This window comes from Parus major, chromosome 14, assembly GCF_001522545.3.
Source record: "Parus major isolate Abel chromosome 14, Parus_major1.1, whole genome shotgun sequence".
NCBI lineage: Eukaryota > Metazoa > Chordata > Aves > Passeriformes > Paridae > Parus > Parus major.
In genome coordinates, this window is record NC_031783.1 from 12,774,104 (window position 1) to 12,801,082 (window position 26,979).

The following is a 26,979-nucleotide window of genomic DNA, read 5'->3' on the forward strand; positions in this document are numbered from 1 at the left end:
GGCAAATGGAATTCCCCTCACATTGTCCTCTGCTCAGCACTGTGAGCACAGCAGTACCCAGAGGCCTGAAATACTGCAGTAATGCCAAGATGTTGCCCACCTTCACTGTGTGCCCCTGAACCTGATAAAGGAAAGCAAGATTGTGTTTCCAGGGGCAGAAGAGAAACTGAGGCAGCACTTACACACCCAGCAATGCAGGCAGGGGGCAGGGAAACAACACTCATGTGGGAAAATGAAAATGTACATGGCACAACAAGCAAGGAGAGCATCTTCTCTTGAATACACTCACTTTCCTGTGTAAATTCAGTCTGCAGGAAGCTGCTCTCATCTTCTACCCAACCCTCTTCCCCTGAGACAGCCCCAGCATGAAGAGAAAAAGAGCCAGCAAGTCAAAAACAAAGCTGGCAAGGCTCAAAATGAAAAACCCATTGGAAATTAAAACACTTCTTCTCCTCTCTTGGTACTGCATGAGGTAATTTCTAGATGCTTCCAGTTTCAAGGAGGGCAGGTTACAAGACAATAAATTCTTAGCAGAGGCTGTTGGAACAAGTTGGCAAAAGCCTAATATAGCATGGAAACAGTGCTAAAACAAGCCAGGCTCCCAAGGAGGACATCATTTTCCATTCTGAAGCATGCTATAAATTCCATTATCACTTAATAAATATTAATAGAGAATTTATAAATGGAACCCATGTAGATCTGTCTGACCAGGAACAATGTCACCAATAGGCACTTGTGCAGCAGGGCATGGGGAGGGGAAGAAATGAAACTCCCAACACATAGGAACTGAGACAGAGGCAGGGCAGAAACCCAGATTCTGGCACTGCAAATACATGAGCAGAGGAAGGAATGCTTGTTTCAAGTCTCACTGCTGGTTTCTATAAGGAAACTAATGGGATGGGCTGATGGAAAGAGCTTTTCTTCTGCTTGGGTGTCTGTGCTTCCCTTGGGTATCCAAGATCAGCTGCATTTAGCATATGCTTCCTTTTCTAAAATTTAACAGCACTTCACCGCCTTTTGCACTCTGTCCAAGGGGATGCAGCATCTCACTGCTTGCCCTTGCAGCATGTCTTGTTGAGAATTTGCCAAGTAGGAAAAGAGGAAACTTTGACAAAGCACAGCTGTCCCTAGGGAAGCCACAGCTGCAGCTGCTAACCTGCCATGTCCGTGACTGGTTTTTGTTTCCCTATCAGGCCCCTTTCTCCACTTTCAGCATCAGGACCAAGCAGCCAAAGCAAAGAAAGGGCAGTTCAGTGTCAGGGTACACAACCTGCCCTCTTGCAGCACAGCTGGGACCTCCCAAACCCTCCACCCTGCCCCCAAAGCACCACCCCACACCACAGAACTCACCCATCAGGCTCTGCCGCTCCTCCTTCTTCTTCGCCTTCTGCTTGGCCTCCAGCTGGATGATGGAAAGCGGAGGGGGAACGATGGGGCTGGGCATGGCGCTGGCAGCAAACCTGGCCAGAAGGCCCAAGCCACTCTCATCCAGGGCAGGTGACGACAGCCTGTCTGTGCCATCCGTGCCATAGTCCTCTGCTTCCTCCTCTTCCTCCTCGTCGTCATCCTCCTCCTCCTCCTCCGAGCTGGAATCTGGCACGCAGAAAACAGGGAGCCCATTACAAATCTCACGGAGTTGTGCGCCAGCCACATTCCCAACCCGAACCGCAACTCTCCTGCTGCTCTGTGCCCACCTAAGCGGCTCTGAGCCACCCAGGACTGAGCCACGAGATGCTGGCCACGGGCACACACGTGTCCTTGCAGCCACAGAGCCGGTGTCACCCTGCCTGCCACCACCCTGGAGGGACACAGCAATACAGGGTACGGCAAAGACGACCCACTCAGGGCAAGGGAGGGGAGAGCAGGGTGTTGGCAGATTTGAAAAGGATGCCAGGCACCCCTTCCCTACAGCTTTCAGGAGGAATTAAAAGCTTAATTCCTTTGAAAATCCCAACCTGGGAGCTGTGGGATTCCCCTCCCGCCCACCAACACTTCCTCCATAACAAAATCCATTAGTGTAATCAGAACCAGAGATCAGCATGGAAGGGGAATACCAGAGAGCAGCCTGTGCCATGGCGGGAGGCAAGGGGAACACAGGGAGGAGAAGGGGCAGGAAGCAAAAATGCAAAGAGGTGGGGAGAAATAATAATTTGAAAGCAATGGATTTGGAATGCATAAGGGAGGAAAGTGTAGGTAGTGTTGGAGACAAGGAGCAGTGTTTGAACCCTCTGCCTCAGAACTCTCCTTGCCTTTCATCTCCCTCTCTACAGCTCAGGATAGGGAAGCCGGGCTCAGCGCAGGCAGGAAGAGCTGCCCACAGCCAAAATCTAATTCTGGCAAAGAAATCAGCTTCACTGCCTGTCTCGGCTGACACCTGCAGAGCAGTGGGCTGAGGGTTTCCTCTAGGGTGTGTACACAGCAGGTATTTTGGGGGGTAGATGCTCGGAGAGTGGCACCTCTCCCTCCCTACAGCGCTTCCCAGGAGTCTGTCAGCAGCTCAGAGGCAATTAATTTTAACAGCATCTCATCCAGTGAGTGCTGGTGAGCAAGTCACTTCACAAATGCACATATACCACACACACACACACTTATACACACACATATATGAGCACAGAGATCTATAAAAAATATATTTTTCACTGTGAAAAGTGTGTCTGGGAAAGATATTTCATTTCTCTTGAAATTGAGGGCTTAAGTAGGATCACTGAGGCTGCTGGAAAATTTCCACCACTAGCAGGAGCCCTGTTCTGAGCCCACTCCCCAGCTCCTACCAGCCACTATCCCTGTGTCTGAAATCCAGCCAAATGAGAAACCAGATCCCTTCAAAATGAGCTGGAATGAACATGAAAATCCTTTTCTTTTCACATATGCCCTCTGGGACAGATAAAAACGTCCTCAACACTTGGTTGCTCAGAAAAAAAAAAACACAATAACACAAGTGTTATTTTTCCATGATATTAGAAAAAAACAGGAATATCAGAAAACAATGTTCTCAACCTTGTATTTTATCAACTGAGGTAACTGGCAGCTTTTTTTTACTTTTTTTTTTTTAACATGGATGGTTTATCTCTGTAGCATACATCTGATAGTCACAGAATACTAATTTTTAACTGCATAAAAACTCCTTCCCCATTTCAGTTGCTCAGACTGGTTACTTGTGATATCAAAGTACTACTAAACCTACAGTCCTGCAGTCTATACCAAGAAATCCACAGCCCTGTTCACTCCTTGCATAAAAAACACATTAAAAAAAAAATAAAAAATCCACAGCAAATTGGGATCAGATTCCTTCCCCCCCTACCAGAAAACAGGGCACAACTGCTGTTTTTGTATCACATTTTGCCAAAAAGAAAACAAATCCAGATGAACTTTATTCTGAGACGTGAAAAACACCTGCCTGCAAAGCAGCAAAACCGTGCCCAAGTTCAGTGACACTCTGTGGGGTAGCAAGACTTTCTCCATCCATCCCATCTAGCTCTGAAATCCAGCAATTTTCAGCAAAAATGGGGAAAAAAATGAAAAAATCAACCTGTACAGCCCCTCATGACTGTAGAGCCCCTCAGACATGAGAGGTGGCTGAGCAGAGAGTGGCTCAGTGAGCAGCTGGGGAGGAAAACAGGGGGAAAAAAAGGGGGAAAGTTTGCAGGAAAATCCCCCCATGACCAGTCCAGCCCCACTGGCTCAGCCACATCGACTGCCCAGCAGGACCATTCCTTCAGCAAGGGCAAAAGCAGCTCCAGTGTTTCAGAGGCACTCAGCTAAAACAGATTTAAAAGCCAGGATGGCAGTGGCTGTACCTCAGACTACAGAAAATATACAATACAATGAGGAGCCTGGTGGTTATTCCAACCTCCTGCTCATACACGGCGTCACGCTACGGAAAGACAACTGAAGACAGTCCCTTGTCAGCATTTTTACCACAACACTTTTATTTTTATCTGCAGGAGATACAATTTCCAGCCTGAAAATAACCCCATTTTAACACATTCACAGCACAGATCTATCCTCCTCCACCTCTCATGGTGAGGATAGATCTTGCTAACCCCACTCCACATACACAACCCAATCCCTGCTCCTCTTCTTTCTGATTTTCCAAGGGACAAAAAGTAACAAATGAAGTAAAAAGAAGACATTTGGGGCTCTGCTCTAAGCCCACATGATTCTAAAGTAAGTCCCCAAACTTCTGGCCATGGTGACAAATAAGCTGCTGGTGCTCTCTGTCCATCTGTACAGCTCCTTGGAGAGACTGGTGTCTGTATTTAATGGGAAGCAGGAGTTTTACTCCTACTCTACCCAAACTATGTGTGGGTTTAAAATTAACTGTGCACAGATGCCTTTACACAATTGAAGCCTCAATATTTCTTTTGTTCTGAAAAGGTGATTTTCAGCTAGCAATGGGGAAAAAGACAATTTAAAAAAAATCGGTTTTTCCTTCAATGGTAATTCTGTTAACGCTGAGAGAGGCTAAGGGAAAAAAATGCTCAAAGTTAAAAATATCTAATTGACATTTTTAAGAGCATGTATATGTGTGTGTATACCCACACATGCAACCACACATGTACATACAACTCCACAGCCAAAACAAACAATACATTCATATTTAAATGCTACTGATGCCAGATAAACTGGAGCCAAAGATTATTTTAATTTTTACCTGCACTGAATTAAAACCCAAACCCAGTTAAGAATATTAAGTTTTCTCATTGCTTTTAACAGCTAAGCAGTCATGGTATTTCATTGTAGGAGAGCAGTAAATGAAGATTTGTTAATGATGAACAGAAGTTGGTTAAGCAATTTGGTTTTTAGAGACTGATGTATGTAACAAGACAGGTTGAGGGGGGTGTGAAGAGGAAAGGCTGGAGAAGGGAGGGAGTAAAAACACACACTTAAAACAGTCATTTCACTTTGTAAAAATAAACAGCATGATTTTCTCATAACACCAAGCAGGCCTACAGCATACAAAGCAGGCTAAGTACAGGCAGACTTTAGACAGCTACTGGGTCATTAACATCTGATTTCTGTGATCTGTCCAAATTCTGGAGGTTATTTATTTTTGAGTGTCCAATTTAAGACTGTACCTTTAATTTTTTATTTTTTTATTTTTTTTTTAATAAGCCAATTCTCTTCATTGGAAGATTTTCCCCCTCCATGTGCTGTGCTGTTGACTCCAGAAATGCTTATGAAAAATTAAAAAATATTACAACTATCACATGGGAATGTGTAGGGAACTGGTTAACCCTCACTGCTTTTTCTTAACTGGGATAAAATCATACTCCAAATCAGAAAAAGAGAACAGAAAAGATGGCACTAAATTCTAAAGGAAAACAGAGTATGGAGGAGGAGGAGAAGGAGGACTTATGGGTTTTTGGTTTCGGAAAGCTCAAGGAATTACCTATCCTGGTGGGTTTTAGCCCACATCAGCAGTTTCCTCTCCAAGGTCACTAAATTAAAAGCCACAAGTTTTGCCTCTTAACAGAGTGGCAACCTGATGTTTGGTCTGTAAGAAAGCAGCGTGTCCCCCCCTCATCTATGTCAAACCAGATTGACAGAAAACAGATTTTTCTGCAGCTAATCCCACCTTTGACACAGATACTGCAGGGCCAAGCAATATCCCTGACACAGGGACATCTCTGCACCGTGGCCCAGAAACCTTTAAGGTTTGCATCTTGGACTCTCATCTGCAAATCCTTTCCCTGGCTGGGCTAAGGGGTTCTCCAAAAAGTTGTTCTGCAAACAGCAAAGCATTTCTGGAGTCCTCAAACACACACACACGCACGTGCAAACCTTCCAAGTGAGACTCTTCATGGACAGAGGAGAGTTGAAAACGGACAGCAATCATTTTCAAAACTGAAATAACCAAGAGAATGCAAAAAAGCTACGTGTCATTATTCATGGAGGCAACAATCGAAACGTCTGAGGCTGACAGATGACATAAAGAAAAGTTATTTTGCCTACCTACATAACAATGGTCAAGGTTCAGGTTCATGGCTAGTGACCCTCGCTGAGAAGTGTCTGCCCTACAACCAGCCAACCACTTTGCTTCTTTAGTGCAGCGTGAGAGCAAATGCAAGAGACCGACACAGACATTCAAAGCATCATGGATAGGGGCAGGGGTGAAAGGGTTGGTCAAGCAGCTGCAAGGAGAAAGCGAGCACTTCTAGAAAAGCTGAGGTTATTAATCGGTTTAGTATTCAGGGAAAGCCATTAGAAACCCTATTACCCAAATATCCCTTCAAGAAATGCTTCTGACAAAAGAAAAAAAATAAACAAAACAAAAAAAATTTATTTTCAGGGAAAAAAAAAACCCAAATTGTAACCAATAATCCCTTCCCACCTCCCTCTCCCTACCCACCTCCCACCCCAGGGGGTTTTGCATCTTTGGTTTCCCCACCATTAAATGACACCCCAGTGGGATTTACAATCATTTCCCCATTTGTTTCAGATTCCCCAACCTCCTCCCGTACCCCCTCCCCTCCCCAGATTTTATCCTATAAAATTGGGACTTTTAGTTTATTTCTTCTAATAAAGCAGACAGGTTACTTGAAAAATAAACAAAGGGACAAGTTACCTCTCTGCTTACCTGGAGCAAAACCAAAAACCAAACCCAAAACCCCCCTCAAGAACTTGGCACCTAAAAGGGATTGATATCCTCAAAATTTCCAACAGCAGCAAAACAAACAAAGAAAAGATGCAGGAAGGAACAAGGAAGGGAAGAATGGAAGTTAACGCAGACTCTTCATGGAAATGTGGCAATCTCAGCTTTACATAAAATCCACTATCCCCACAACTTTTTGGGCTCTCTAAAGAACAATTTTTAATTTTTTTTTTATTTTTTTTTTTTTGACACATGTATTTCTCTTTTGGGTTTTCTTTGAAATGCACTGATGGGTCCAGCCCAGAGCCACATCAAACCAAATCAACATTCTGTATCTTTCTTCTGTGTTTGATCATTTTCTTTCTTTTTCTTATTTTTTTTTTTCTTTCTTTTAGCTTTAATTATCTTTCTTTGGAGGTTGGGTTTGGAGGGAAGAAAAACCAAACAGGTGCACAGAGGAAATTAACATCAAAAAACTCAGGGGAAAAAAAACAAAAAACAAAAAACCAAACAAAAAAAACTATCCAGCCCTGTTTTTCAATTAACAGCCCTGAGCAGTGTAAAACACTAAAAGGCTTTTGCTGGGCTACATCCAGCTCTGCCATGTAACTTAGATAACAACTGGGGATGCTCTTGCTTTGCATTCAGCCCAGCCAAGCTACTTTCTTTCGGGAGCTGAGGGCTCATTAAAATGACCTTTCCCCATGATTATTATTTAATGAGTGCGCTCTAAAACAGAAACCCCTTGTGTCTCTGGAGGAAAAGTCTCAAGTAATCTCTTTTCCCACTGAAGTACTAATGACAGGCTGACAAAAAAAAAGCTGCAAGAAAAAAATTGGGGTGAGGGTGAGGGAGGGAAACTGCAGAGTCAAATTTAATGCAGTAATTGCCACATCCTTGAGCACCGTGGGTTACGTCTGGGCATCTGTAAAAAAAAAAAACCTACCACCCAAAAGGAGACACAAAAACTTGACATTTACACTTTAAAAAATTACAAAGAAAAATTTCTGGCTGTTAAATACACCCTGCACCCTCCTGCAGCAACAACAAGGAGTCAGTGCCTCCATGTTTTATGTGCCTGCTTGGAGAGAGTCTATTACGAAACAAACTAAGATAAAACCAGAAACGGGTGAACCAAAAAAATAAAAATTAACTTAAAGGGGTCGGGGGAAAAGGGGGAAGCCTAGGCTTTATCTGGACAAAGGCAGCAGGGATATTTGAATAATAGAGAGTACCCCAGACTAGGTTAATTCCAGTTCTACTGATGGGGAGTGGGAGCAGGAGGGGGATGCAGAGCAGGATGGAGTGAAGCGGCAACCTAATCGCCTGATAAGAGACACAGCAAGAGAGACAAGGTACACAGGTTTAGTTAAAAATGAACTCGGTATGTTTAATAAAGCTTGGTAAACCAAATTGCAGTACAAACATCAAGTCACACGGCCACACAACAGTACCCCGGTAATAAAAAAAAAAAAGAAAATAAAAGGGGAGAAGAAATAAAAAAGAGGGGGGGAGAATAAAAGAAAAAAGGCAGAAAAAAAGGGGAGGTAAGAAGCAAGAGGGGAAAAAGAAAAAGGGAGGGAAAAATAAAAGAGGGAAAAAAGGGGGGAAAAAAGGGGAAAAAAAAGGAAAGTAATTTAAAAAGCTCCTTTCAAACTTCAACAAGGCTCATGCCAAAATAAAATAATAATAATTAAAATAATAATAATAATAGTAATAATAGTAATAATAATAATATAATGGTGGTGGTGGCAGCAAGGAAGGAAGTGAGGTTAAAACTGAAAGGGAGGAAGGGAACAGGAAAGTAGGGAGAGGTGGACACTAAAAGCCAGTCGATATAAAAGCTCTAAAAGAGCCAGCCAGTAAAAATATCACAACGATACAGATACAAAAAGGATAAAAAAATAACCGTTGGGGTGATAAAGCAGGCTACGCTGCCAAGGACAAAGATGGCCGCCCTGGCTCCGACCATCAAAATGGCTGACCCCGGCCCGCCAGGCCCCTCGCCCCCGCCCCGCTCCCACACGGCCGCGGCACGGGGTGCGTTTGCTATAAATTAATAACCTTGATCGAACGAGTCCTCCGAGGAGTCGCTGAAGGAAGATCCCGCCTCGGCCTCCCTCAGCAGCAGGCAGAAGGGCTGCTTCCGCCCCGCCGCCGCCTTCGGCCTCAGCGGCCGCCCGGCCACCGCCGCAGTGCGCGGAGCCGCCCTGGGGCCGCCGGCCGCCCGGCCGCCCTTCCTGCCCGTCGAGCTGTACAGGCCAGGCGGCCGCGGCTTGGCAGCGGACGGGGGCTGTGCTGGCCACTCGTCCCTCAGGGATCCCTCCTCCTCCTCCTCCTCCGAGTCCGTATCTGTGGTCAAAGCGGGTGGGAAGAGCGTTACGTCACTGAATGGGGGTTTGGGGATTTTTTGGGGGGTTTTGGTGCCACCGCTGTCCACCCCTGCCCAAGTGCTCCATCATAAGCCTTGTGCTCAACAACCATAGAAATTCACATTTCCTACATTCTATCACAAATGTTCTCCTCCATCTCCTTGTCTTCCCTCAAGATCCAAAGAGTGTTTTTAGCTTGGCAAGAGAAAAATGAAGCAAACATTTCCACTATGAAAATGTCCACCAAAGGCACAGTAACAATCAACTGTCAACAACTGGACCATCAACCTGAATTTGCCTTGATTATGGTGGTATTCAACACTCTTGACCTGAATCTCCTTTTCTACATGAACCAGCTCTCGCAAAGGGTTTTCAACACGTGTGGTTGGAGCAATCCCAGCTGCCAAGAAGGCAGGATGTGTAACTCCAAATGTCTGACTCCAAACACACTGCCCCAGATGCTCCACGGCGTACACAGCGAAAGAGCAGGGACCAAGCCACTCCTCGGTCGGTGAACCACGGTTTTACAAAGCTCCTAAACCTTGTGGGCAGTGAGAAGTTATCCAGCCATCCCCTCTGGTATCTGATGAGAGGGACAAAAAGCATATGGTACCCCTGGATGCAGGAGAAGTGGGTGTAAATTGTCATCTCCCCGTTTGTGGACTTGCCCTCATCTCCACAACGTTACAGACGTTGTGGCATCACTCCCCAACTCCAGTGCACTGGGTTGTGGAGAGGAAGACATGAAGAATGGCAAGTTTAGGAGGTTCAAAACCCAAATATGTATATTATTTTGGACACCTGACTTTTCTTAAAATTTGTGGGAGTAGGATGCCCAGTTCACCCTTTGGATCCATGCCCAAAGTTTTCAGGACTCAAGACAGAAAATCCTGAGGTCAAGAGGCAGAAGGATTTGGCGCCAGTCCCACTTCTCCTTCTCCACATGAGCAGCCCACCAATCATGGGAGGTGCTGCCATATGCTCAACCTGCCTCCCCAAATTCACCATGCCTGAGTGACCAAATGACAGGCTGAGGCCCTTCTCCTGAACCTGCACACAGCTGAAAAACCAAAGCTGAGCTGTTTCCTCAGTCGCAACAATTCTAAGCTGAGATCTGAGTGACAAAGGGGAACATTCCTACACCAGGAGACTCACTGGACAGTGGTCCGATAGAAGCTCTCTTAGGTCTGGAAGGGAGTTTTTGCTCATGAAACCACAGTGCCAAGTGTGAAGGCACTTAAAAGCTCCCTCTGCATGAGCCAAGGCTTTAGCTCCAGCAACTTCCAGCCCATCCTTTCTATTCCCGTTAGCTGCAGAAGCCACAGTTTAGGAGATATGTGTCTGTCCTTGGGAGTAAAGCACACTCAGGAAGAGAACTGCTGGGTAGTGTGTACAGCACAATAAGCCAAAGGCTGTGTTCAAGTCCAGTGGACACAATGACTCCTATTTTGCCATCTAAATGGCTAATTTCATGCCAAACATTTGTTCCATTGGAGAGTCACTAGCTCATCTTCCCCATTAGTGAAATTTCTAAACTAGTGTTGCACCAGGAGATATATTTGTTATGCACACAAACACCCCATAAAGGTTTTAACATGGTTTTAAATAGCTGCAAGCAAAGGGAAAGATGTGTGTGCAAATGAGCTGAGACCATTACACAACGGTCTCAGACCATAAACTCTGCCCCAATGTCTGCCTGAACTGTTAAAGACTCTCCTATGTTTGGTTCTACTGTTTTCCCAACACTGTCAGCAATTCAGATTTTTCCTTCTGTAACAGGGGTCAGTTGCTGGAACCTTCACCTCAGGCACACTCTGGGTTCAGAACTAACAGTAACCACACTGATGTGGGGTGGGGACAAACACCAATGAGACAGATGGGAAGGCTCAGCACAGCCAGCCAGGAAGCAAGCTGTGACACTGAAGGGCAGGAGGATGCTCAGGAACATCAGTGTCACTGGCAGGCTTTTCCTTTCCAACAGATTCCATGGCATAATCCTAAAGCCAAGCCAAATGAACTCAGCAAGGACTTCAAAAGTCAACTACCTCCTAGAGAAGAGGCTCCACCTGCTCATCTGACAGGTAGAAGAAGAGTGTCTACTCCCACCAAAAGCAAGAACATGGATCAACTTCTTTAAGTGTTTTTCCCCACTGATGATGAATACAGCACAGGTGAGGAAGAGACACACTGATTGTGGCTTCCCCTTGGACAGCAAGATGGGCAGACAGCCCACGCTGACCCCAAAGATGCAGCAGCAGCAGAGGAGAAGGTCACTTTGCAATCTTGAGCAAAAACCAGACCCATCTACAAGACTCCTTTCAATAGGCCAGAAACTCCCACCACAACCCCTCCTAAAGATAGAAGAGATACAAAAGAGGTTACTTACTGTAGGAGTAGCTGCTAACTTCAGATATTGCTGGTGAATGGGAAACCTTGAGCTGATTTTTGACTTTTAACCCCACCTCCATCTTCTTCATTTTGGCAGTCACTTTGTTTTTACCTTCCTTGGCAGCTTTCAGTGACAAGCCCAGGTTCTTGGCCAGGCTCTTTTCCTCCTTGCTTGGCAGAGCCTCATGGGCTGGGAGGTACCTGCTGCCACCTCCACTGGTTTTGAGCTTTCCCCCAGAGCTGTCAGCAAACTTGAAGGGAGATTTGAGCTTGTCTTGTTTGGTGAGAGACAGGGCCTTGTCAAGCTTGCTGGCCAGCTGCTCCTGATCTGATGGCACCTTCTTCTTTTTGAGCTTTAACTGCCGAGGTGAAAGGAAGAGACAAGGTGAGCATAGAGCAGATATCATGGCAGACCTGAGGGATTTTAATAGCCCTCCAAATTGTCTCATGCATATAGTTAATCAGTCTTAGCCCCAGTTGCCATAACCCACCATGGTTCTAGGGAGGAAGAGGAAGATGTCAGCAAACAGTAGAGTTTTACTCTTACTGAGCACTACAAAATTGCAAGATTAACATAGGAAACCTGAATGTTCTTCCAAAACAAATATGTTCATGGAACAACATACTTTGGCGTTCTTTTTTCTCTGCACCACCTGTTTTTTAGGGTATGTTTGGGTTGGTTTTACAAGCTTTTCTCTAAATCACAAGGATTAAAAATCTTCTTTACCCAAGACCCAGCCAAATAAATACGGATTTCCACATAATCAACCAGCTCCAGAGGCTGGAATGCTAAAAAATCCCAAATACCTCTCAGCATGAGGATCAGCACCACTGCACTACAGCCAGAGCTGTTACATCCTTTTCGGTGTTTTCTTGCTTCTTGAAAAAAGTAAATATATTTTACATGTGCTACAGCTAGATAACAGCAGCTCTAACTCAGTACTTTGCCTGCTTGCATTTTGGACTTCATCAGCAGCTTAAAGCTCCAGTAAATATCTCATTGCCTCAACAGGAGCAGAAGAAAATCCTGCATTTGAAATAGCAAGGTTGTGCTCCCATTCCTCCCTTGCTTTGGGAGATCCATTTCCCTGTGCTCTCTCAATAGGCAAAGGGGTAAGAGAAGCCCTGCTCTGGATTCAGAGCCAGTGCAGCACTGAATGCTCTGGCTGGCTCTAAGGCACTTGACTGCTGCCTTCCAAAGAGGTTCAACCTCTGTAAGCCAACATTAGCCCCTCCACTGCACACAATCCTCTTTTGAGGAGCATCTAAACCCATGTGGACTGAAAAGCAGACACTGAAAGATCAGGAGTCCAAGCCAACACCAGCAAAGCAGGAAAAAGATGGGCTTTTGGCCTGTGGCTCCATGTTCCCCATGAGAGCACTGACCTCATTTGAGAAGCTGGGAGCCGCATCGTGCTCTTCCCAGCTTGGGTTCTTCCCTTTCATCTTGCCACTGCTGCTCTCCACATCCTCGTCCTCCTCCGGGAGGGCCCCTTTGTGCCTCTTCTTCATGCCCTCACCAGTCTCAGAGTCTTCAGAGAGTAACAAGGACTTGCTCAGTCTGCAAGCCAAGCACAGGATGGGTCAAGGTGGGGGAGCTTTCCTCCTTGTGGTCCCCACCAAGCTCAAAAGTGAGGTTAAATGCCTCCTAAGACAGTGGGGATCCTCAGTGGGAGCCAAGTCTACTGTGAAGTGACAGCAGTTTGAACAAGGTTTCCCACCAAACTGGAGAGCCAAGGAGCTCTTTGTGCACACTCTTGGCCACCAGGAGAGATGAGGGTGCCTGAAATCAGAGACCAGCAAAGTGGTCTCTAAAAGGAAGTGCTTGGTGTCTTGGTAACAGCCACCAAAAAGTGCCTGATTTGGGACAGAGCAGCAACAGGGAGGACTGACAGCTGAGATGGCCCTTAAGGTCTTTTCCCACTTCTACTTCCATGGACTCTGAAGGTGCAGAGAGAGACTTCTGAGGCCCAGGGAGGTGCCTCACTGCCCAGACACTTGCTTTGGTTGCTTTGGTATGAGCTGGAGGTGGCAAGGAAGTGCCACATGGGGTGACAGGAAGGGACAAAGGCACTGCAAGGACTGGCTCACTCCAGTCTCCAAGTCCAGCCCCTAGTGAAAGGCACTCGTGATCTACGTCATCGGACTTGCTTTGGGATTTGGGGGGAAAGGAGAGGGTAAATAAATAAGAAAATAAAATAAAAAGTAAAGTAGGTGAGACTATAAGCACATCTTTCCCGGCTCCCCAGCCATCTCCAGTAACTACGGATGATCAGTCAATACCTCAAGATTCCTACCAAGCTTCCATTTCAAGCTCTCATTTGCTGCCTCCACACTAAGCCTGCTGGTCAGACCACCACCACAAAGCCTCCTCAGCTTCCAGGCATTTCCCCTCCCTCTATCCACTCTGCTGACCTGCACAGACAGCTAAACCAACACCAAAGGCCCTGGACACTGGCTGAGGGTGCAGCTCTATGTCCCAGAGCAGCCTGATCCAGGGACATGCACACGCAGCACCCACACATGCACAACTCCAGTGCCTCCAGATGCCTCCAGCCTGTCCAGCCAGCCAAACACGAAGAGCAAAACACGGAGCCACTGAGAGAACAGACTTTCAGAAGCGTTGGTCAGTGGGAGCTGGGCACCTGAATCTGATTTGCAGTCTTGAAAAGAATATTTGTGAAAACATGGAGCAGGCAGGGAGGCAGCTTGGAAATGCCTTCCCATTGGAGAGGCCATCTATGGTAGGATAGATGGCCAACAATGGTGAGATCCAAACAAGAGCAGCTGAACTTGTAAAAGAGTAAAAAGCAGAGTACAGAATAATCCAGATGCTTGAAAGAGGGATGTCAGGCAAAACCAGCTCCCACTGATTCAGGGAACAGAGAGGAAGACAGAAGAAACACAGCAGAAAGGTCCTACAAAGTAGATAACCTGGAATAACCCTGTCCTTCCCAGTTTTGACACCAACACCACCGCAATTGACTCTACAGCACCTGACTGCAACATCTGCTCTCCTAAAAGCACACGAGGACACGCTCCCCAACTCCAAAACCTCACCTACAGCTCCCTGCCAGCCACATCACCTCACAGCTGCTCAACTCCACCTGTCCTGTCTGCACCCAACACCAGACACACGCTCTAGCTGCGGGGAGGGAGGGCGCTGGCACTGCATTCCCACCGAAAGGACACACTCACGTTAGCAGCACGCGCTTCCACCGCCGCAGCCAGCGGCCGGCCTGCCAACACAACGAGCCCCCGCTGCATCCGAGATGCTCTCCCCAAGTCAGACCCTGGCACAGTGACCCTGCCATGTTCCCGTCTTCCCCAAATTCCAGCCTTACTTTCCACTCTTGCTGTCACTCTTCCCTCTCTCCTTAATGGGTGACAGAGCGCTTGATCCAAGTTTCCTCTTCCTGGGCCTTCCAGGGCCTCTTCTCGCCAAGCTTCTACTTTTCTCGTCATGCTTTTCCCTTTAAAAAAACCACACGCTTCACTGTTAACCAAGGCAACAAAAAAAAAAAATCAAAAAACAAAACAAAAGAAAAAAAAAAGCAAAATTTGCAACCTAAAAGCAAAACAAACAGGGAAAAAAATAAAGAAAATAAATCCAAAAAGAAGAAAAAGGGAAAATAATTAAAAGAAAGCAAGCAAGAACGGGAGCCAACCCAGAACCTTCGCCTGCCACCAAACTGCTAAACTGAGCTGCTGAAGCCAAGGTTGTCTCTACCACAGTCTCCCAGCTGCAGTCACCAGTTACCAGGTTGTCGTGTCACATAGCCTAGGAGTGTGCTGTGCAAAGCTCTGGCGGGATGTACCGGGAGGAGAGGAGAGGAGAGGAGGCAGGGAGGGATGGAGGGCAATTTTCTCTCCCAGGCCGAGAGGCAGTGAAAGTGCCCAGCTGGAAAAAAACCAAGACTTGGGTGAGCAGCCTTTGACTTACTCGGAGTCCCTGCGGCGCTGCAGCTTCACCAGCTCCCGCTGCTTCTCCTTGTAGCGCCGCTGCAGCTCCGCCAGCCTCATCCTGTAGTCCAGCTCCATCGCATCCATGTTCTCGATGGCTGATTTGATGGAGTACATCTGGGGTGGGGAGGCAAGAGAGGGTCAGGACATGTCCAGAGGGTGCACACTGGGTGCCCTGGCAATGGCCAAGGTGTGCAGCCTGGCAGAAAGCCCTTTGTGCTGAAAGGGGAGCAGACACCCCTTGCCCACCAGCACAGCCCCAGGGTGGTACCCAAGAAAAGCAGCAAAGCAAAGATGTTCTGTGGTTTATGCACTGGGTGGCATCAGCTCTGAGGGACTGCAGCCCTGGAGGAGAACCTGCAGGATAAAATGCTCTTTTTACCTTGTTTAAAAAGACAGATCACAATATACCCTATCTTGGAATACTTACTTGCTCGGTACAAAATAATTTATCAGTCTCTTCCACAGGGAAGAGTCAGAAAATTAAAAATAAACAAGGAAAAACTCTCCTGACACTATTTTTATTTATCCTCTGGCAAAAACAGTAACACACTCTGGTTCCACATTAAAACACCACTTCCAGGGCTGCTGAGGGTCCTGCTGAACCCTGATTCACAAACAAGGGAAAAACCTAAATTCCAGCCCACTGACTCCTGTGCAGCCAGGAATGTGACATGGGGGAACAACCAGCTTGCTCTGCTGAATGCAGAGGGGCAGCATGAGCCCCCAAACTGGGGCTGGGACAGTGAGATGTGTGAGTGGATGCACTGGGGCTTTCCAGGCTCAGCCACACTAAGAGCTACTTACTGGTTCATCTTTCTTCTGCATCCAGCTGTACTTTTTGTTGGGATTCAGCTCTCGAGGCAGCCGGATGGTTTTCAGACTTTCCATAAAGGGGGTGGAAAGTACTTCCATGAGCATGTGGGTGCTGGCAGCCAGCAAACTCTCCAGTGTTGGCCGGACAGGGAAACTCTCTGGACCTGCTGGGAAGGACAGAAAAAAAAGCTATAGAAGATCACATTCCAAGACTGCTTCTCCAACAGGCACAAGGAGGGGCTGATGGCCCTTTCTCAACTATGGCTGCTCAAGGAGCCCCCAGCCACCCTCAGCCCCCACTTGAGATCCCCTGTTGTACTCAGCCATGGTGTAACTGGCAGTTCCCATCACTTCTCACCTCAGGAAGTTACTGGAAGGTGAGATTCTTTTTGGGACCTGCCAAGCTCTTGGAAATCGTCATCTGGAGCTACTGGGGCCTCTGGTGCCAAACCCCAACAGACTGTGGACTCAGTGCCTGCCAGAAGGGTGTTGCCCTGGCAGCTCTCAGCAATTGGGGCTCCATTTCCGCTATGCATACCACAAACTGTCTAGACATGGCGAGGGCCTTTGGAAGGGAGAGCAGTACAAAAGCCACACGTAGCTCAGCCTGCTGCAACAAAAACCCTGCTCCAACCCCATCTGAAGTACCAGCTACTCGTGCAACTCAGAGCAATGCTCTCCTTGCTGCCCTGGCTGAGACTGCAAGGGATCCCACCTGTGACTCTGCTCCTCTGCCCACATGAAGAGCACAGGGACAATAAGCTGGGAAACGCAGCATGGTCCAAAGTTGACCAGACTCCCCACTCAAAACTTACTTTGCATTTCTTGCTTCCGTTTCTCCAGCTCCATCTCTGCAATTTCACTCAGCAAAGTGATCCCTTGCAGGAAGGAGTGCTCCAGGGTCTGGTCAGTTAACACCTCCACCTTCATCTGGGGTGGAGTGACAGTGGTGGTAGTCAACAAGGAACAAGCCTGAGGCATTTCTGTAGCAGCCACCAAAGCATTCATCCCAGCCAGTGGGTCACCCGGCTTGATGTCCAGATCTGGGATTTGGCAAGTGATTGCCTCTTCTGTATAGGAAGGGATCTCTGGCCCCTGCTCCCCCTCCTCGGGAGGCAGGCTGGGAAACTCCCTCACCCGGGGCACATCAGCACTCTGCAGATCCATGGCTACAGAGGCCTCCTCCCGCTGGGGCGTCAATTCCATCTCTGGTGGCTTGCTCTCCGCATGCACGAGCAAACCGTCATAGTCCATGTGCATGGAGCAGGTTTCTGCTCCACTCCCGCTCTCTGCCTCAGCCTCTGCTTCTGCAGGACAGGCCACAACCTGGTAAGGAGGTGGGCAGCTCTGGAGGTCTTCCTGCTCCTGCTCCATAGCACCCAGGGCTTCGCCTTGGTGCAACAGGAGATTGCAATTGTCCACGTTCTGCACTGGGACGGCTGCAGAGGTGCTGATGTTCAGAGTCCCCATGTCCTGCTCACAGATGCTTTCCTGGCTTTCCTCCATCTGCACCTCTGATTTCACCCTCTCTTCCAAGGATTCCTCTTCTGCTGCTGCTTGGATGGGCTCAAGGATTTTGGACGGAGACAAGTGGATGGGCTTGACCTCTGAGGAAAGATCCATGTGCTCAGAGCCTTCAGCAGGCAGCGGGACGTCAGGAGCCAGGCCATCCGCATCAGATGCTGCGGGGGGCTGGAGGAGGTAGGGATAGTGTCTTCCAAAGGAGGGAGGCAGGGACTGGAATGGGTATCCAGGGGGGATCTCTGCAAGATATCAGAAGGGACAGACTGTGTAATGGCTGGGTCTCCAAAGCACCTTCTCTCTCACTAAGGCATAGAGTCAGTTCCCTTTGCTTCCATCATCTCTGGTCTCTTCCCGTTCTCAAGCAATAGCTGCTTTGGGCACCTCTCTCCTGACAAACTGCCACAGGCAGCACCTCAGAGGTCCCTTCTGCACCTTTCCAGCACTTTCATGCAATTGGAGAAAGATCTGCCTCCTGCATCCTCTCCCACTGGGACTCCAGCCCTGGAAGAACCAACCCAGGCTCGGCCCAAGGGAAGAAGAGAGCCTACAGCCCCAGGCACTCAGGCACCAATCCCAGTCCATCACAACAGCCCTGCTCCTTCCCTCTCCCCTGCCTTTTAGAGGAGCTACGTGGCTTTCCCTAGGGGAAGGGACAGAAGCAGGAAAGAGCCGAGGAGAAAAAGGGAGGCAGGCACAAACACAACGGGACTCTGCCAAAGCAGGGCTCTCTTACCTGGGAACAAGGCCTGATATGGACCAGCAGCCTCTTTTTCCAGCTCCAGGTCTTTCTTCTCCACGGTCTCAGGTGCCTCTTCCTTTGGAGGGATGGCAGGGGCAGGGGGTGGAGAGGCAGGGTGTGGGCTGGAAGGATGGGAGCTGGGGGTGGCGGGGTAGGAGTAGGCTGGCTGCGAAGGTGGCTCCTCCATCTTTTGGATCACCTCAGCTTTGAGCACAGACACGGGTGAGGCCCTGGGAGAGAGGGGAGGTGGACTCACAGCCTTGCTGTAGGACGTGGAGGCGCTGGGAGACAGCACAGGTGGTTTTCGGTGCACCAGTCCCGGGGCAGAGGAGGAAAGGCCTGATTTGGCACTGTCCAGGCTCCGTTTTGTCACCTTCTCTTCCATATCCACACGCTGCTCATTTGCCTTCAACCTCTCCTGTGACAAGAACAGAGCAAAATTCAGCACAACATCTGGAAAGTGGCACTGACCTACCACCAAGCAAGACCAAAACAAGGTCTTATAAAATATGCAGTGGAATAAAGCACATGTCCCCCAGTGCAAGACCTTTTGAAGACCAATCTGATGGAGGGTGACACTGATCTGCTATAGTTTTGTTACAAATTCCCAGCTCCAAGAGTCATGAGAAGGATGTCTCAGCTTTCATTTGCAGCCAAAGGAAACCATTTCTATTTCCAAGCCTCCAGCCTAGCAAACCCACATGTAAAATGAAGGCTGAAAACTGGAGGACCACTATAAAAATGAACAGGTGTAAAACACCCAAATGGAAGCTCTTGGCTTCCAAAACTTTTTCATGAATGGGAGCTCTCTCCAGGTGCCAGTGTGACTGCTGCAAGTCCTGCAGCTGCTTCTCTGAGCTGCTCAGGAGGTTTGTTTGGGGGTGACCAGGGATGAAACCATTCAACTATACAGAGACATTCCATGGGAAGGAATCTAAGTCTCACTGCTGCTGCTGGGGAGCTCTTCTGACAGCACTGCTCAGTGGCTCTACACCAAACCCCTCCAAACCCACTCTAACTTCAGGATACACCAAATGCTTCCTATCCTAGAGACCAGGGCAGGATCACTCAATGCATCCATACCCTTGACACACACTTGCCACACAGGCACAGCTGCCTGCGTTTTCATTTTCTCCCCAGACACTTCAGGCTCGTTTCATGGCCAAGCAAGAAGTTCTTGAGAACATACCACGAGCTGGGCACTCCTCTGCAGCTCCATGGCGTGGGCTGCTTGTTGCTGCAGGATGTACAGCTCGTGCTGCCGCAGCAGCTGCTGATGGGAGAGGAGCTGCAGCTGGTGAGCGTGCTGGAGGGAGCTCCTGGTCGGGGGGTACATAGCGGGCCACAGGGGGGGTGCCCGGTCCATCAGCTCTGCTGTGGAATGAGCAGAGATGCAGTCAGGGAGGCAGCAGGGTAAGGATGGATAAAGGATTCAGGATCGCTCAGGGAAATGGTCTCTAAAGTCCCAGAGTGTAGGGGATGCCAAACACCGGGCTGTGCAGAAATACAACCACAAACCAGAGGGAAAAATGTGCTGTGTTCCCCTCTGCAGCCCCAGTCCCACCACCCCTGTGCCCTAGGGCCACTGGACTTGCTTTGCTCTCCAGCCCTTGGTTTGACTGTCCATGCCTGAGCTTAGGAATAGATTCTCCTAACCAAGGATTTAACTCTGCAGGGTCCTGCAGGGGATGAAGAGCCACTGCTAAGGATTACATGTTTCCATCTCCAGAACACACCTTAACGAGAGGCCCGCTCACACCCACCCCAGAGCCGTGGCTGCTGGTCCCCACCGGTAGGTATGATCCTCTCTGGCCCTCTCCAAAGTCTGTTTTTCCCACAGCTGTCAAAGAATGTCCTCTGGGACAAGCTCACATCCTTACCAAAGTGTGGCAAGTGCTCACTGGGGATCACAACAAGCTGCCCTGACTGTGGGTCTCTGGCAAACTGGTAGGCAGAAGGGAGAGCTCCCCCCATGGCAGGGGGGAAGCCTGGAGTCATGCCCTGGTGCAAGGAAGGGTGACCAAGTCCTGGAAGAAAAAACACCAAAGTCACAACTCAGGGGATGCAGACAGCTCCCACCCACACGAGAAGTCATCTAATGCTCCGAAATGCCTCTTTCCCTTTTCCCTGAGCTCATCAAACAGCCTCGCTGGGCTGTAGCAACACTTTTCCCTGGATTTCATTGGTGTTAACACCCTCTGGACACTGCTCCCTCCCAGGGTACTCACCGTAGGGGTGGCCAGCCAGCCACATGGAGGGGCTCCCTGTCCTGGGGAGCCAGGGGTGGGCTGCCAAGTGCGAAGCTGGGTCTGCAGACCAGCGCCCGGAGCCCGCCAGGGCTGGGCCTCCTGTCACCATGAGGTTGGAGTTTAAACCATTCGTGGCACAGCTGGAGGGGTGTATTCGGGCAAAATCTGCCAGCTCCTTGCTTTCTCTGGGGATGGAGGAGGCAAGAGAGAGAGAGTGAGAGCAGGTTTAAGTGATGGAGGAGCCCAGGAGAATGGACCAGCCTGCAGAACCACTGTTTGCAAAGCAAGGTCAGTGGCTCAAGGAGAGCTGTGATGGAAGTGTCAAGTCTAGAATAAAACATTCCATCTCTCCAGCCCTTTGGAGCAGACATGGATTTGCAGCTGTCTATTAGGATTGCTCTGCTGAGGACTTAGGATTTGCCTATAGCCCCGTGTACCCAGCTCAGCATCCTTCTCCAAACCAGCAAGTTTGGTGCCAGCACCTACACCAGGATGGATGCAATCCTGTCTCCTCTCTGGACTGGTTGTCCCTGAGCTAAGCTTGTGACTATGGCAAAAGATCTCACCTCCCTCCAAGCCTCACCTGAGCAGCTTCTCCTGATCCCGCTCCAAGCGCCCTGCCAGGAGGTGGCTGTCCCGGTGGCGGCTCCTCTCATCCCCACAGTCATCTTCGGAGCGTCCATGTCCTAAGAGACAACCCAGCACCATCAGACGGGAAAAATGGTCTGAATAAAGCTGTCCCCTCTCCTCTGGGCATGGAGCAGAGTACCTGAGAGCCAGTGTACCCAAACAGCAGTGTCCCCAAGGATGTTCCAGGGTCAAATCCTGAAAGACCAGGCAAGGCTTTCGGTGTGATCAAGATATTCTCTTGGTAGCACCCAAGTGCATATATTCTGAGGTTCATGCCTCCAAGACATCTAGGAACTACTTGCCATGCCAGGTCAGTCTCCCAGGCCAGCACAGCCACCAGCCTGGGAGCAACAGGACCAAAGGGACCACTGCGCTGAAGGACAGTTTTCCCATCCCAGCAAGAGCCAAGATGCAGCTAAATCCTGCATCAAACCACATAGTCCTGCTTAGCACATCTCAGAGAGGGGAAGGATTTTAACTCTGCACTTTTCTGAAGCACCTTCTGATCTTGTAAATCAGTCTGGGAGCACTGAGTATGCTCTGAATCCCTCTCCTTCTGCAACAGGCAGAACCAACAATACAGCCCCTCACAAAACCAGCGTGCTCCACTCTGCAATTCAACCACTAGCAGGAATCTGCATCCCCCTCGAGACATGCAACAAGAGAGGGTCTGATGAGGCAGGGACACATATGGCAGATGAGGGCAGGAATCCAAAAAGGGGGGCTGAATGTTTGGCTGGAGGAACCACTTGTCCACAATCAGCACAGCTCTTGCAAATACAGCCTGGCATGGTAGCAGCTGCATCTGCAAGAGGTTAGGAGGCACCCTCACAGGAGAGAGCAGCAGAGCCTCGCTTGGCTCTGCCAGGACCAGGTATTGGGTCCATCCTTCCCTTTATCCAAGGTCTTCCCTCCAACTGCCTGATTTTAAGCTTGCTTTTCCCTAGTTTCTTCCCTAGCTTATTTCTTGCATACTCATTTTTCATACAATCCCCCTGTTGCCCTTCTCTGCACTGTGCTTTGGTGATACAATCCGCTCCTAAATCCCTGCTTGCAGAGAGCACTCAGCCTCACAGGACTGCACCCCAGCAGCCCTTCCCAGGGTCCTCACTCTCCTGTCTGGATATGGTTTGGCACATGGGAAAACATCTCGGAACATCAAGTCTATTCTGCTGACAGGCAGTCTTTTCAAGGAGAGCTCTAGTGTGTATTTCCACAAACCTGGACAGCCCATGGGTTTTTTGCTGTCAAGTCTCCAATTCCCTCAGCTTTTACTGTCAGAAGGAATCCAGGAACAAGACAACATCTCTCCCAGCTCCTCTCCCCAAGGTTCCTTCCATGGGCTCCAGGCAGAAAACAAAGATGCTTTAAAACCTGGCACACAGCTCTCCCTCCTGAAGGACTTTCCAGGGTCACCACATCTCTGCCAGGACACCACGTGCAGCCCAACCAACCCCAACCAGCCCCTCCTTGACTCACTGAATGATGCCTCACACAGCCTCCACTGCTCACTTTTATTCCCCAACCTCCACAGCACAGGGGCTCACAAATCCCTCTGGAGCCCAAACACCTTCCACTGCCTCTCCACCAGCATTCCCTTTCCAAACCTCAGCCCAGGTTTTTTTCCCCTTTGGAGCCCCTTTTCCTCTTTCTTTCCCCCAGTCAATGCCCAGCTGTATCTTTGGTGTCAGCAATATGGAGAAATTCCTTGGAGAGTCCACAGCCTCCCTTCCTTCCTTGGCATAAGGTGAGTAAATCCCCACCCCCAGCCCTTCATTAGAAAGGTGTTATTTTGTTATTTTATCATCGCTCCTCCCTCTCCCATCTACACTCCTTGCGCTCCATTATTTCTAGACGAGTTTATCATCTTTTTTCCACCCTCACCATCCAAACACAAACACTGTAGGACCTCTAATTCCCGCCCAGCTTCCATCCCACCAACAGGACAAGTCCCTTTTCTGGACAGAACGATGATTGTCCAGACAGTGAATGATCATTCTGTCTATATATATGAACATGACGCACGGACTGCATAGAAAAATTCAATCAGTTATGCATGGAGGAAAGGCTTAGGTCCGTTCCCTTGACAACCAATGCCCAGTACTAAATACTTGCATTTTACTTGCCAAATACTACAGATTAGCCAACTAAAGCCTGCTTTCTCCTTCTTAAAAGGTCTAAACATTCAAGCACCGTCCACTCAGCGCAAGCAAGCTAATGTTATTAGACGAATATCTCCTGGCACACAAAGGGGGGGCAGCATTTGGGGGGCGAGAGGAGGAGAAAAGCAGTCTTGTTTTCTGTCTGAAAGCCAACTGCATCACTTAGCAACGAGCCCAGAGGCCTGCCAGAATTCAACCCTTGTTTGCAGCCTTTTAGTTCGGCTCAGTAAATTACATTTAACGCAAGCTGGGAGCGTCTGGGACGATTGAACGGCTGAACAAACAGCTCCCTGTGCTGCCCACGAGGTCCTCGGCCGGCTCCCGCCCGGCTGCGGGGAGGGCACTGGGAGGCAATGGGAATGGGGAGAGGGGCTGCTGCCTGAGGGAAACTGCTTCTTTCCACTGAAGTTTGGGAGAGGAGGGGGAAAGGCAAAAAAATGGGGAAGGCAAGGGCTAAAACTGGAAAGCCGACCATTGCTCGCCAGCCGTTCATTTTGGCATCGCTCCTTGGCACACCAGAGCCCCGTGCCGGGCAGCCCCCGGGTGTTATCTTGCTATGCAAGCCAAGCAGAGAAGCAAAATCTCTCTGGTGCCATCCCCCTCCTGCCAGCACCACGGCTTAAATCGAAATCATGAGATTACAACACCAGCACAAAAGTGGTTTGAGAGGTTTCTCCATCACTCCCTTTGCTAATGGATCAAACTCATGGAGCAGGATTGTCCTCAGAGGTGGCCAGAGGGGATGGAAGCGGGGACAGGGGACTGACTACATCTTGCACAGGGGGTCTTGCTTCCTACTGTGCTTTACAACATGTAAAGGCTGGCAAGGGAGGCAAACCCAGCTGAAGATGCCAAATGCGGTTCATGGCACACAGCCTGCACTGGGTGGCTGCACTTCCCAGGGAACAGATCCTCCAGGGACGCCCTGAGACAAGCCCTAGGGAACCTACCTTTGATGCTGCTGAGAGACAGCGAGCGATCCCGGTCTGCCAAGCTGGGCCCCAGTTTGCTGCTGTTGCTGCTGCTGCTGCTGCTGTTGTCCTTCTGCCGGGCCACAGCCACAGCAATGCCAACAGGCAAGTGCCTCACCTCCACCTCGCCCTGGGAGCCGATGCTCTCACGGCCGAAGGATTTGGCACTCTCGGGTCTCTCAGGGTCCCTCTTTAGCTGCTTCGCAGGCTGCTGCAGCAGCAGCTGCTGCACCTTGGAGGCTCCCAGCTGTGCAGAGTCCAACTTCACATTGCCCAAACCCCCAAAGGGGCTCTTCTTGCCGCAGCTCTGCCGGGACGCCGTCTCCTTGGCAAAGCTGCCGCTGTATTTGATGAGGCTCTGCATGGCCGAGCCTTCGCCGTGTGAGGCAGGGTGCAGGACGTCTGCGGCGCCCCGCGAGCCCACCACCGAGGACCGCGGCAAACCGCTGGGGTCAAGGTACACCTTCTTGGCTTCCTCCTCCACCCGGCTGACGTGGTTGTGCTGCGCGGCCAGCACCGCCATCTGCGTGGTGGCAAAGTTGCCCATCTCAAAGGGCTTCCACTTCTGCTCGGGCGGTTTCAGCTGACCGTGGTCCAGGTGCTGCCGGGAAGAGTCCAAAGTGCCGTAGACCTTTGCTGCTTCTTTGGAGCTGGATCGCTGGAAGCGGTCCCGCTCGCAGGGGCGATGCTCTGCCTCCGGACTCGGCTTCAGCAAATCCTTGGAGGCCAGGAACTCCCTGCTCTCCGGAGAGCCCAGCCCCGGCCGGTTGAGGAAGGGCTCTGAAGTGACCTGTCTCTTCAGTGCCATGGAGTTCGTCCTGATCACCGAACCCTTCTCTCTCAGAACCTCCATCCTTTTGGCATCACTGTGACAAGAAAAGTCCTGGGACAAGAGTGTGCGGGAGGCATCTGCAAGGCACCGTTCCGTGGGTGACTGCAGCACCCCCACCTTGCCAAGGTCCTTGTCCTTCCCCTTGTTGTCACGGGCCTGGGAGGCGATTTGGATGGGCCCGCTCCTCTCGTCGTAGGCTTCGACCGAAGGCACAAAGGTGGGGGCGATTACTTTGTGCTCCCTCCCCAGCTCCTTGGCCGGTGGGAAGATGGTGTACATGCTGGAATGGACGGGCTGCGGAGGGAATGTTGTGGCCGGCGTCATCTTCCCCGTCTGCGAGGGGTGTGGGGATGGACAGCTACAGGAGATGTGCAAAGCGCCCACAGAGGGCAGGAGGGGCTCCCCCCGCTTCAGCCGCTCCGCGTGGGCATGCGCAGAAGGCCTCATGTTCTCATCGTGCCGAGCGGGATCCTTGGCACAGCGGTCCTGCTCGGCACCCAGGACCTTCAGCATGGGGTCCCCGCCGCCGTTGCAGTTGCTGAGGGAAGAGCTCTGCAGCGGGTTCTTGGACTTGGGTTCCCCGCTGCCTGCGCCCCGATTTGGCATGTGCTCAGCCAGGAACGGTGAGAGACGCTCACCAACCTTCACCGCCTTCTCCACCACGCTCACCTTCCGGTCGCTGTCGGGCTTGGTGTCCTGTGTGAGGTCGACCACACTGCGGGGTCGGGGCTCCTCCTTCGGCTTGCTCTCCTTCTTGGCAAAGGGCAGGGACAAATCGCTCCGGCATGCCCGCTCCTTCCCACCGGGGTCTTTCAGGCCTTCTTTCGAGCTCTTGTGCAGCTGCCCAAGGTCCTTTTCCCGGAGCAAAGTGCTCGACGTGTGGCTGCCCACGGTCCTTGAGAGGGGAGGCTGTGGGTGCAAAGCAGACTGGCCTGCATGGCTGGACAGGTAGAATCCATCTGCAGAGTAAAAGCAACCAAAATTATCACAGGCTTCCAACCCCTTCAGTCCTACACAGAGACAGGCAAGAGGTAGCAAACCAGGAAAGAACGGATTTCAAGGATGTCTTAAACAAAAATGCCCAGAGCAAAGGAGACCAAGCAGGTTCCTCCATGTGGGATGCAAGACAGCCATGTCTCTGGTGCATACTGGGGCTTCAAGGAGGGACCTGGTCAGCTTTCCTACAGGATAGCCACATCCAAAACCTTGGTACTGCTCAGCCCAGGATACATCCCTAGCTGACCACCCAAGGCAGTTCCTGCCCTTCACCCCCAACACTCCAGCATCCAGTTGCTCCAGCACCCAAACAAGCCCAAAAGGGTCCCAGACTCACCTTTCTGCGACTCAAAGAGGCTGTGCTGTCCCAGCTGGGCCAGGAGCGGACTGCCGGCACTGGGAGGTTCGAGGTGGCTCAGGGGAATGTACGATGGGTAGAGACCGCTAGGCAGATGGGAAAAGCCTGCAGAAAACGGGAAACAGAAGAGGGAAACATGTTTTATCCCGAGCAGCACGCTGCCTTGGAACGAGCCCCGCAGGAGCACAGACTGTTGTGGCTGTCGGTCCCTCGCACGCCAGGAGCGGCGGCGGTGGCGGGGACGCACGCGGTGACACACAGCACACACAGCCCAGGGCAGTGTGCTCAGGGACCCCACTGCAGGAACTGACCCCCACTGCAGGTCCCCCAGCTCAACCCGGGCACCTCTGTGGAGCTCCAGCTCTGCAGCAAATGGAGCATGCT

General features: G+C 50.1%; 1 protein-coding gene across 3 annotated transcripts in view; it reads right to left on the reverse strand.

The window, feature by feature from the left end:
• TNRC18 (trinucleotide repeat containing 18) overlaps nucleotides 1–25,940 on the reverse strand; it is a 37,351-nt gene extending 11,411 nt beyond the window's left edge. The window contains exons 1-14 of one of the 3 annotated variants that reach the window (XM_015642981.2): nucleotides 24,389–25,940; nucleotides 21,230–21,332; nucleotides 20,626–20,831; nucleotides 20,278–20,424; nucleotides 19,587–19,768; nucleotides 18,392–18,815; nucleotides 16,950–17,897; nucleotides 16,126–16,301; nucleotides 15,299–15,435; nucleotides 14,700–14,828; nucleotides 12,742–12,916; nucleotides 11,354–11,714; nucleotides 8,660–8,947; nucleotides 1,351–1,593 (exon numbers count right to left, since the gene is read on the reverse strand). In XM_015642981.2, the coding sequence (XP_015498467.1) occupies nucleotides 1,351–1,593; nucleotides 8,660–8,947; nucleotides 11,354–11,714; nucleotides 12,742–12,916; nucleotides 14,700–14,828; nucleotides 15,299–15,435; nucleotides 16,126–16,301; nucleotides 16,950–17,897; nucleotides 18,392–18,815; nucleotides 19,587–19,768; nucleotides 20,278–20,424; nucleotides 20,626–20,831; nucleotides 21,230–21,332; nucleotides 24,389–25,847 (4,978 nt within the window). In that variant the 5' untranslated portion in view covers nucleotides 25,848–25,940. Of the gene's footprint in view, nucleotides 1–1,350; nucleotides 1,594–8,659; nucleotides 8,948–11,353; nucleotides 11,715–12,741; nucleotides 12,917–14,699; nucleotides 14,829–15,298; nucleotides 15,436–16,125; nucleotides 16,302–16,949; nucleotides 17,898–18,391; nucleotides 18,816–19,586; nucleotides 19,772–20,277; nucleotides 20,425–20,625; nucleotides 20,832–21,229; nucleotides 21,333–24,388 lie in introns of all 3 variants that reach the window. The other 2 variants (XM_015642982.2, XM_015642983.2) reach the window with 2 other exon arrangements.
• Nucleotides 25,941–26,979: the final 1,039 nt, after the last annotated feature.